This window comes from Carassius carassius, chromosome 20 (genome assembly GCF_963082965.1).
Source record: "Carassius carassius chromosome 20, fCarCar2.1, whole genome shotgun sequence".
NCBI lineage: Eukaryota > Metazoa > Chordata > Actinopteri > Cypriniformes > Cyprinidae > Carassius > Carassius carassius.
In genome coordinates, this window is record NC_081774.1 from 29,634,873 (window position 1) to 29,647,228 (window position 12,356).

At 34.4% G+C, this 12,356-nt stretch overlaps 1 protein-coding gene across 3 annotated transcripts in view; it reads left to right on the plus strand.

Moving 5' to 3' along the window:
* The window catches only part of LOC132096831 (dipeptidyl aminopeptidase-like protein 6), a 192,456-nt gene that overhangs the window by 142,451 nt on the left and 37,649 nt on the right, over positions 1 to 12,356 (plus strand). For all 3 annotated transcript variants that reach the window (XM_059502470.1, XM_059502469.1, XM_059502471.1), the window contains 5 exons: positions 4,031 to 4,129; positions 10,380 to 10,492; positions 10,599 to 10,673; positions 10,824 to 10,876; positions 11,375 to 11,456. In XM_059502470.1, coding sequence (XP_059358453.1) covers positions 4,031 to 4,129; positions 10,380 to 10,492; positions 10,599 to 10,673; positions 10,824 to 10,876; positions 11,375 to 11,456 — 422 coding nt within the window. The remainder of the gene's footprint in view (positions 1 to 4,030; positions 4,130 to 10,379; positions 10,493 to 10,598; positions 10,674 to 10,823; positions 10,877 to 11,374; positions 11,457 to 12,356) is intronic.

Here is a 12,356-nt window from a genome sequence, read left to right on the forward strand (position 1 = left end):
ATAATATAGTTAAATTAATTCGAGTAAATGGAAAATCAATTCAATTCAATTAAAGTTTTTTTGTATAACACTTTTTACGATACAAATCATTGCAAAGCAACTTAAAAGAAAATTAAGTTTCTACAATATTTAGTAGTAGCTTATCAGTGGTGACTGTCAGTTTATGTGCATATGACAGAAATTTTCAGAAAAATGTGTACATGAAGTAGTCAACCAGACGATGAACACAATTAACAGCAATTATTATATGATGCAATCACACTTGTAGCAATATTATATGGTAGTTCTGTATGTAGTTTCAGGTTTAGCATCATCTGAGGTCCTCTGAGGGGTCAGCATCATCTCTTCTCAGGTGTTCTGGATCCAGACTGGAGCTTGATAGAGACATATTTAGCGTAGCTGCTGTTCCAACCAAGTAAAATTAATTAGTTTAACCCAAGCTAAAGAATAAGAATGCACATTTGATCAGATGCAACTACAGTTACAAATTATGAGATGCATTATTCGAATGCTTGTTGAAAGAGATGTGATTTTAATCTAGATTTAAACAGAGAGAGTGTGTCTGAACCACGAACATTATCAGGAAGGCTATTCCAGAGTTTGGGAGCCAAATGCGAAAAAGCTTTACCTCCTTTAGTGGACTTTGCTATCCTAGGAACTATGGTTGCACGGTGCACCGATACTTCAAAAGTATCGCGATTCTCGGAAATTAAAAACAGCACAATTCCTACATTTATTAGTATCGATACTTCAAAGAATGACCGTATTCCAGCATTCCAGAGAGGCTTTTATTAACAAAACATAAAAACATGTGGGAATAAGTGTGCAGAGGGGGAGAGTGTCCAAAACAAACAGGGAATCTGATGTCCTCGTCGTGCTGCTGGGTTCGTGTGTGTTGCTCCCCTCTTCAGCCTGGGGTGCAAGGGTCGGCGGCTTCTTCTAACGGCTTCATCCTTCTCACTGGCCGCAGCGCTTGACGGGGATCGACGGCCCGGCATCCTGCCCCGACGGCCGTGTAAACGGGTGCAGTTCTCGTCTCGTCAGCTCACGTCTTTGGTGGTGCTGGAGTCCCTCAACTCACCCTTCCTGGACCCACGAGGACACCAGTGTGCATGCACAGGGAAGAGACCGGTCTCCCGAGGAGAGGCGTGTTGGGCTTTTAAACAGCGGCGGTGATGAGGCTCCATTTCCATCAGGTGTTCCCCATCACATGCCACCAGCCCTGGCTCATCCAGCGCCCCTGCTAGGTAGCTAGTGCAGAGACTGTAAAATTGGGGTAATATGATCATATTTTCTTGACCTGGTAAGGACTCTAGCCGCTGCATTTTGGACTACCTGTAGCTTGCTTATTGAAGATGCAGACAACATGTTTCGTAGCTTGGCAATGTTTCTAAGATGGAAGAATGCTGTTTTTGTAACATGGGAAATATGATTTGTTTTCAAAAGACAAGTTGCTGTCTAATATAACACCCAGATTTTTGACTGTAGAGGAAGTAACAGTACATCCGTCTAGTTGAAAACTGTAGTCTACGAGATTCTGTGTACTGTTTTTAGGTCCAATAAGTAATATCTCTGTCTTATCCGAATTTTAATAGCAGAAAATTATTGGTCATCCAATCTTTTACATTTTTAACACACTCTGTTAGCTTAGATAATTTAGAGGTTTCATCTGGTCTCGTTGAGATATATAGCTGAGTATCATCAGCATAACAGTGGAAGCTAATTCCGTATTTTCTAATAATATTACCAAGGGGCAACATGTATATTGAAAATAGCAGAGGACCTAGGACAGATCCTTGTGACACTCCATATTTTACTGGTGATAAATGAGATGACTCCCCATTTAAATAAACAAAATGGTAGCGATCGGACAGGTAGGATCTAAACCATCTTAGAGCCTGCCCTTGAATACCTGTATAGTTTTGTAATCAATCTATGAGTATGTCATGATCTATGGTGTCGAACGCAGCACTAAGATCAAGTAAGACTAGCAATGAGATGCAGCCTTGATCTGACGCAAGGAGCAGGTCATTTGTAATTTTAACAAGTGCTGTTTCTGTGCTATGGTGGGGCCTGAAACCTGACTGAAATTCTTCATACAAATCATTTTTTTGCAGGAAGGAGCTCTAAAATTTGAGACATAAATGAAAAATTTGAAATGGGGCTATAATTTGCCAGTTCACTAGGATCTAGTTGTGGTTTTTTAATAAGAGGCTTAATAACCGCCAGCTTGAATGGTTTTGGGATGTGACCTAAAGATAACGACGAGTTAATAATATTGAGTAGCGGTTCTTCGGCTACAAGTAACAACTTTTTCAGTAATTTATTTTGTACAGGAAAATCATATTGTATGTTGCCATGACTTATTGATCATGTTATTATTTATTTTTTTCAGTTACAGATTTATTTAGTATTATTATTATTTTAAGTTTAGTTTCAGCTCAGGATACCAATACTGTTATAATCATATATTTTTTAAATATGTTGTATTGTCATTCCGCTTTGCCTTTCTTGCTTCTTCTATTCTTTGTATCCAGTTGCAAACTCCTGAATGGATACTTTGTGAGACAAACTATGTGGGCGAGCGTATAGTCTTCTAATAACAAAAAAAAACCTCTGGCTGATTAAATCAGTGTGCGGATCAATAGAGCTCTAAATAGAATGAGACACACAAGGGAGCCCCAGTCTCGCCCTGGACCTCGTGTCAGCTCTAGTAATTGCCTGTGGCCCTGTGGACCAGTGAGGGAGTTGTTTGCTGAAGCCAGATCTCACGGGACAGAAGCCAGACAGTATGGTGGGAGCTAAGCATACATTTATATATATATAAAAAAAAAAGTTGTTGTTTTCCCGTTTTTTTATTTTATTTTTTATTTTTTGGTCTCGTGGGGCCCGATGGAGGCAGTTTATAACACAAGTTCCAGAGTTACTTTCAAAATTTGAAGTTTGAGGAAAACCTGAACACATAAATCAGAATCTGTAAACAAGAACACTGGAGGCGATTATTATTTTTCTACTAAATTTACAAAGTACTTCAATCACACCTTTCATTGTTTGATAGAGAAACTCATTGTTCTGGCATCCTCATTGAATGGAAGGTGCAAAACTGAAAACGAAGGAGTAAGTTGTACATTTTGCAAGAAAATACTATTTCGCAGCCTACTTTTTTATACTCCTATTTTTTCAGTCTGTGCTTCAAAATTTCATGGTTTAATGAAATGTGTTGCCATTTCTGTGAAATGTACCAATAATTTCTGAATGAAAAAATGTTTCTACAATTGTTTTTTTCAGTGCTGAAATTAGCTGATTTAAGTTTGCAGGTGTACGTACAATAGGACATTGGTTAGAAAACATAATTCAGCTTGCAGACCACAAATCTGGTGAAAACACCACTTTTATTGTTGAAATTAATTCTGTATAAAATGTATATTAAATGCAATTATCTATCACGCTTAACTGAACCTACTTTTTTAAATATTTAGACATGACTTAAGTACATCTTGATATATAATTTGATTGTTTTTGAAGGTACTGCTGCACGCACTGACAAGCATTCATGGGAAACTAAAATATATTTTAATGTCATTTCAATTGAAATGTGTATGTCATGCATTTATATTTGCAATTACACATTTGTAATGATAAAGCCGGAATTTAATACATTTTAAATATTAATTCTACACATAAAATCGAATAACACTAGAGTTAAAATCAAAATCAAGTGCTTTAGTGTGTTAGTCAACACATACAGTAAGTGTAATAAGTGCACTTGTTTAAAGTAAAAAAAATAGTAACAAATATAATAATTTAAAATGTACTGAAAGCAAAACCTTTAATTTGACATTAAATATATATACTTCTAAGGTATGAAATTCTCTACAGGTGGGAAATCAATACAGTTAGGTGCACTTATTTTTGACAATGTATATTCTGTGTAACACCTTTGTAATTTTCAAACTATAGTTTTTCAAAAATGTAAAACATTTTTAAATGTTTTCCAGCAGTTAACCTTGACAAACTTTTCTGCTCGCAGCGGAGGATAACAGTCTGGCCTCCAAGAAGAAAGTCACGATTGAGGACATCTTCAGTGGGAAGCTCCAGGCACACGACCCTGAGGCAGCATGGATTAGCGGTGAGTGACGGTTGAGTCTTACTCCCTGTTGTTCAGCTGCCAGATCCGTGGGTGGATGCAGGAACTTTTTCATCATCTCATAACACTAAAGAAAGGAACTGCATCAGGATCTGCATCTAAAGCCTCATTCTGATTGAATAATGCAATCTCTGTGGTACCCAGCATTGCATATTCTTTTCTTACTTTGTTCAGGCTTGAATTCTTTCATGGTGTCTTACAGTCTCTGGGTTTTCATCATACTCTTAAAGCAAATGACTGCAGACTGAGAGTCACTTTATTGCCTTTTATTGACTGTAAAACTCATGCAAAAATCATGCAGCATATATATATATATATATATATATATATATATATATATATATATATATATATATATATATATATATATTAAACATACTTTACTATTGAAAGTAAATGTGTAAGTACATGCAAAGTGGAAAAGGCCAAAATTAAAATTAACAATACCAATAAACATATAGACAAAATTTCATACACTTGAATAGCAAGATTAAATCTTTCTTCCATTTTGTATCGTTGGGTAAGAAGCACTTCATCCAGAAGCCTACTAAGTGTCTTTCATTCCAACATAAGAAAACATTTCTGGAATCTGCATCTGAAATGGCATTGTAAACATACAGTTTAATGTTTCTCAGAGGGGACATGGATGCATTTAACCTGCAGTTACACATAATGCTTTTTTTAAACAAAATGTTGAATACTTATATTTGATTTAAGATTTAAAACATGGAAAAAATTTTCAAAATGTGAAATTAAAACCACATTAGGTGACAACAAGTGACTGCTAATGAGTGAGTCATTGAAATTCAACCAATTCATTTAAATGGTTGATTCATTCATGTTAATGAGTGAATCACGGAGTCATTTATTCAACAGATTCATTCAAAAAGCAAACACTGTCCATTGTTAGAGACGCCAAGAAGATCTTTGTTTGGAACTATTTTCGTTGGCAAAATAAAAAAAAATAACAGGCAATACTGTGTCTAAAATTTTGTTCCACAATGCTAACTTTATTAAACTTGTATAAAATGATTATTACATTTGTTATCATATTGATATCTGGAGAATAAAATGGCACTCTTTGTGTGATATATAGATTAGGTTCATTACATTAAATTATATAAAGCATACAGAAGTTTTTTTGCCATCTACAGTTCAGAATGCTTTGAGTTTTGAATGTTAGTAAACATTACAAAAACACTTAGCATATTATCACAGAAGAAATACTGTACATTGCACAACAGAGCCTCGACTGGAGTGTAAAATGAATCATCTACAGTTGTGTGAGCACTAGTTTGCACGTGAGTCTTGCCAGACCCCCGATTCGTCAAACCTGCTTTCCTGCAGTCTGTGTTCTTCCGACTTTATTTTGTAGCAAGCAAAAAATTTGCTTCAGTAACATGTATCAGAGTAAAGGTATCCATTTTTATTAGAGTATAAGTGAAAGTTGGCAGAAATATAAAAACTCATTTAAGTACAGAAACAAAGTAATAAGTCCACTGCCTGCTTTGGTCCACTGCCTGCTCCCCTTTTCATCTCACCTCACCACCGACATACACACAGTCTTGTACGTTAGATTAGATTAGCGCGGGTGCGCATTTAGATTTTCCCGCGTTCACTATGATTTAGTCGGTTTACTTCATTTAATATAGTCAATCTAATATAACATCACAATAAGAGTGCAGTTGTTCTCCAGATATTAGCATAACAAATGTGATTTAGATTTGTATAAAAATTGAATAAACAATAAGTTAATATTAAGTGCATTTTAGGCACCATATTGCCTGTTTTAGCTCTATTTCACCAACGAAAAAAGTTGAAAACTAAGCTACAGCAGTAACAGCAATAATTTTGAGAAACACACTGAGGAGGTGTTTCCTAACTGATTGAATCCACTTTTTGAACAAATCAGTCATTGGCGTAATAAATTATAATTCCCCCCCCCCCCCTCACTTTCACGTCTATACCGATCTCACTATACAGTTGTGTGAGGATGTAGCCTATGTCTAAGAGTGTGTATGCCTTTATTTTGCTAGGCATGGCAAATGTTTTTATATATGCATATTTTAATTATAACTGTGAAGCAACAACATTGCTATTAAATGTGCTATACAAATAAATAAAAGTTGAAGTTAAGTTCAAATTCCATTGTATTTTGGTGGCTTGATTTTGTAAAAAACTTCAAAAACATTGCAAAAGAAAATTGTTTTGAAGAATGTTTTGGTCAATTTAGTCAGCTTTTTTCATTGAACCATAAAGAAACTTTGAGAAGAAAGGATAATGGAACGGTCTCCATGCAATAGCAAGGCTTTCCTCTCTGTACACATATCCTTAAGTACAATCCTGCCTGTTTTATTGGTGTCCACTTCAAAACTTGCTCGTGAGAAATGTTATGTTTATTGTCCCCCCCAACATTTAGATGAGATTTTCGCCCCTGAGTATACTCACAATTGTAAGAACAAAAGTCAGAATTAAAAAAAAAAAACAGTTGCCTTTGTTATTTTTAATTTTGTAGTGAAAACAGAAATATTCTGGAAAAATCTGGATTAATAGATAGATTGATAGAAAAAGTCAGAATTGTGTTATAAGTTCTAAAAAAAGAAAGAAAAACTCAGAATTCTAAGAAAAACTGTATTCCTTCTATTTATATCTCTTATAATAGCAATTCTGAGTTTTCAAAGTCCTAAAGTGAGATAAAAAATAAAATGTTAATAAAAATATAAATAAAATTGTATTTATTTATTTATTTATTTGTGTGTTCATTTGTTATATAGGCTTTTTTAAGACTTCTTTATGTTACAAATGTTATACAACCTTGGACCACCAAAAAGTAGCCGCTTGCTACCATGTAATGTGTTTTTGAAATGCATATACTCTCTATAATAAGAAAGCACCAACGAGTGCATGTAAATGTTTAATCTAAATAGAATTTGGCTGTTAAAGACAGCACAGAAGATGGGTCAGGCTAATTAACTGTGGGAGCAGAGGTTGGCATGACCTCACAAAATGGGCAAATCCCCTTCCCCCAAGACTCCACCTGTCCCCAAACTCTCTAAAAAAAACTGTACTTCAGCATTTGCATGACTGTAAATCTTTGGCACATTGATCCACATTAGCAGGTCACATAATCTTTAACAACATTTTCTGTTTTTGTTATTGGATTATTCCATGTACAAATACATCTGTAGTAGCCATAATCACTATAATAGCTTCATTAAATACATCTTTTAAATTTTAAAGTGCCTGATTTTTCTGTGCATTTCAAAGCTTAATTTTAAATACATTCTCTTTTAGGTTTAATGCAGTGTATTTCTATATCAACAGTGAATCTTTGTGTAAAAGAAGTACATTTAAAATTATGTTTAAGTTATGTTAAATGCAATTAGTTGAATGGTAACACTTTACAATAAAGTTTCTTTAGTTAGTCAATTTTTGTTACAGTATTTATACATTTTTGTTAATGGTTAATACAAATTTGTTGGCTCAAGTCCATTACGTAATATTAACAGAGACAACTTTAGATTTAATAATGCATTAGTAAATGTTGAAAACAACATCAAATAAAATTAATAATGCTTTATTTTTCATTGTTCATGTTAACTACTGCATAACAAATTTAATCTTATTGGTAGTTAACAAACAGGTAGGTAGTTAACTATAGCTAAAAGTGTTGTATTGTGTTACTATTTAACTTTTAGATTATTTGGCCATCTAGAGTAGGACTTAAGGACATCTTAATGCAGTTTCACAGAAATACACAAGTGTACTGACAAATATATTGACAAGCATTTATAGAAAATTGAAATATACTTTAATTTGGATTAAAACGTATATATCACACATTTAAATATATTTATAATTACAAATTTCTAATGATGAATTTGCAATTTAGTACAATTGAAACATATAACACAGTTAAGATAATCAAGTTCTTCACATGTACATTAGTTTGTAAATAAGTAAAAAAGTGTACTTCTGTAAAGCATGTCAAAAGATGATAAAACAATAAAAAAATGTACTTTAAAGTAAAACTTTCAGTTATTACAAAGTGTACTTTCCAAAAGTGTAATAAAGTGGTATATAGTCAAGTGATCTTCAAGTGATAGTCAAGTACAGTTACTATTTAAGTACCTAAGTGGCCTTTTTTAATATTATATTATCTGCAAGTACATTTAAAAAAAAAAGATACTTTTAAGATTTGAAGCACACCGTAAGTGCACATTCAATACAATTAAGCACACTTATTCACAAAGGAAGGTTTTATGTGAACTAATTGACGATCTCAGACTAAAGTGCTCATGCTGACAGCAAGAAAAGCACGAACACTTTAACTAACACTGGGCTTCAAAAGAAGATAAACTGTAACCAAGCACTTCTGCTTGCTGTGGTGTTTTGCACTCTATCACTGTAGGTTATTCTCATTGAGGCTGTTCTGGTGTAGGTCTCTAATGCTAAGGCTTCTTTAGCTATTATTCAAAATTTCCTGTGTCTGAAATTTCAGCCGATTTTTGGCAGAATAGAAGAATACGTGTCCTTTGTGTGTCCTTGTTTGTGTTATAAAGGTGCAGCCCTGGTGCTTTGTAAAGTGTGCAAAAGATGTGAATCATGTTTTGATCGGCATTTTGATGAATCATTTTTTGTTATTCTGCTGCTGAAAATGTGTTTGTTGATTTAAGGCTGTGTTTATGTCAGAGAAAGACCTATTATTCTCTCTCTGACATGCTCCACAACTCAGCGTCGAGCCTTTGTAAAAGCGATCACTCCTCTGTATTATTTATTAAAGCGGGTGCTATCTGCATTCAGGTCTGGAGCAGACTTGTTTACCGGGGTCGGTATAACATTTACAGCCTGCATAAATAAAGAACACAGTTGCCCTAGCAAAACTGGAACTTTTAACGCTGGGTCAAATGGGCCAGTGCTTTAAAAATGAGCTGCTAAAAAGTTTTTAAGGCTTTCTATAAATGAATTAATGCATTTATGGGTTCTAAAAACTCAAATCATTTATGTGCTGTCTGTTCTCACCAGAATTAGGTGAATTGTCCATAAATATTACACTATTGTTGTTTATTGATCTGCTAATTTATGTAATTATTATTTGACACATTTTTTTATGTATAAAATGTACAAAAAATTTTTTTTTTTTTTTTGCTTTGCTTTGTCATTGTGATGTATGGAGTGATGAATGATGGGGAGAAACAGTTATTTAAAATAGTTAAACTTACAGTAAGACAACAACATGACAAAACATGAAAAAATGAAGGGGTACAAATTATATTTTAAGCATTTTATGTTGATTGTCGCGTTGAAAATTTTCAGTTGGTTCATCTCTTTCTCTCTCTCTCTCTCTCTCTCTCTCTATGTATATATATATATATATTCTCCAACGTTTTTGTATTATTTTTATGTTCACCAAGACTGCATTTATTTGTGCAAAAATCTAGTAATATGTATATATTTAATATATACTCTTTTTTTGTATTTTAATATTTTTAATCAATTTTAAAATGTAATTCATTCTTGTGATGCAAAGCTGAATTATCAGCAGCCATTACTTCAGTTATCAGTGTGTAATGTGTCATATGTATACAATATAATACGAAAGGTCTAACATGATCAATATTTCATTATTACGTTGATCTCATAATAGATTCATATAACTTCTGAATAGTCTCCAACTAAATGTTCAATCGTGAATGTTCTATCAGTTGTTTAAGGAGATTTTGGAGGAGAAAATTTGCTTCTGCTTCTGATAATATTAAAGTCAGGCCAGGGCATGTCAGGTGCATCACCATATTTTTCTCATTTTAGGATTGGTATCTGAGGTTAAAGTTTTAGCAATTGCTGATTTTTTTCCAGATGTTGGCTTTGTGCAGTTCTCTCTGGTTGGTTTTTGTTGAAAAGGTGAATATTGAGGTTTGCAGTAGTTTGGCCTGTGTTCAGTGCTCCCTATCATTTACTTTCGGCTTTCACCCACTGTTCTTCTTCGCTGGTGAAGACTTTTGATGTTTGTGTATGCAGTCAGTATCATGAGGACTGTTGTTCTTAAAAAGGCAAACAATTCAGCTGTTTACTGATTATTAATTTGGTAAATAGCTATGTAATAATATACAGCCAGCTGAATATTATCATGGAAAACATCTCTGTCTCTTTATTTTGTGATAGCGACCAGCTGACTGTACTTGATATGTACTGTATATCAAGAATAATCCTTTTTTCTTCTTCATCTTCAAAGACACTGAGCTGCTCTACAGTACAAATGACAGCAACGTGGTGAGACGCAACGTGCTGACCGATACCTCCAAGATTTTGGTGAAGAACACGACCTTCGAGAGTTTCAAAAACCAGGTTCTTACCTCTACGGCTAACATCGAAACTTGCAGATTGTTTTGAATTAAAGAAAAGCGACTTCAGAGCTAAAATGCATGATCTTTTTTGTTTTCTTTGGTTTCAGGGATCCTACAGACGGATCACATACAAAGTGTCTCCTGATCTAAAATATGTGCTGGTGGCTTACAATATTGTCCCGGTAAATGCTTCGTATTCCAAATCATAATGTGGAGAATCTAGCTATGTTTGTTGCTCAAAATCTCTAGTCTTTTGTTTTGTGTTGCATCACATCTCTTTGTAAAAGATGACACTTCTAAAGGTCATCTCGTGTCTTCTCTTTGTTCTCCAGCTTTATCAGTATTCCTTCACGGCCTATTACATCATCTGCAGCCTTGACTCTCCGTAAGTCTTGTTGTTGCCACTGAAATCCTTCCACATTTTCACTGGTTTTTCTTTTACTGTCATCTCGCCTGAGCTCTTCAGAGAGTGGAGCACAGAATTGTGGGTAGCACTGCCACCTAGTGTGTGTTTCCTAAGATCTGGTGTCATATTCTCCCAGAGCGGACCGTGTCCTCAGAGTCGGTCTCCCTCCACCAGTCTAAATGATTCATTACGTGTAGCCTTAATCATTGCAAGGGAATTCAGATTGTGACCCATGATAATTGTATAGGATACTACGGTAGTTAGATGTCAAAAAGGTTAAACAAGCAGACACACATCTTTCTCATTCAGCTCACACACACTTTCACTCTCTCTCTGTCATTCTAACAGACACATACGAGACTATTTGACTTTCTCTGGTGATGCATTGCAATACGTTTCATTCATGAATGCAAAAAAACACAAACATACACACAGTCGTCCTTTAATGTTTTTGAGATTGGTTTGTTTTTTTGACAGAGAGAAAGTGGAGCTGACCCCTAATGAGGTGCAGAGCACCGCACTGCAGTACGCTGGATGGGGTCCCAAAGGACAGCAACTGGTAAGAGACACACACACACACACACTCTACCACAGACGAGTCACTGGAAAAAATAAGAAGTAAACTTAAAAAAAAAGCTACAATTAAATACCACAAAACACAAACACGGTTATAAGAAATTGGTCTAATATGTAGCCTACGTGTATAGCCTGACATTCATTATAACATTATTAAGATTATGATTTTGTGGAGCATGCAACAGGTTGAAAAGAATTTTATCAGACATGCAATATGCATATTTACTGCTTAAACAAGCAATATTAACCCCTTAACTGTCACTCACGTTTTTGAAGATAGACTTGAATGTGCATGATACAAACCTAAATTTTTATAATTCATGACTGAAAACATTTTGTAATAATGGTAATGCAATGTCTGATTTTAAAATGGGTTTCAAAGGATGAATTTTGAGATTTTATGTTTTCAAGTGATATATAACTTCTGATGATTTCTAAAATGTGATATAGAAAAAGGCAACGAGGAAGTCTTTTTTTAAACAAAGGTCAAAACTCCTTTTGTAATGTAGATTTCTGAGGGTGCACTCTTGTCATAAATTAATCTATTACTTTTCCTACATAATTTTTTACAAAAAATATTGGTAAAATATATATTTGGGAGTCTTATACCTTTCCAACGATATATAGCTTGTCAAGATTAGATTAGATTTGATTGTAATATAGTATAGTCAACGTGGGCTTCCCGTATTCGGGACGGGGTGACAGTTAACAGGTTAATAATCTAAAGAAGCCCAAATCCATGCTAATCTTTAGAAAACACACTATCTTAGTCTCTCAGCTCAATTTTAATAAAGCACTTTTTTGGGTGCTAGAAAAACATGGATATGCCATACCTGAGCGGTAAATACTAATTGCCTCTATAAGACAAGTATATATATTTCAA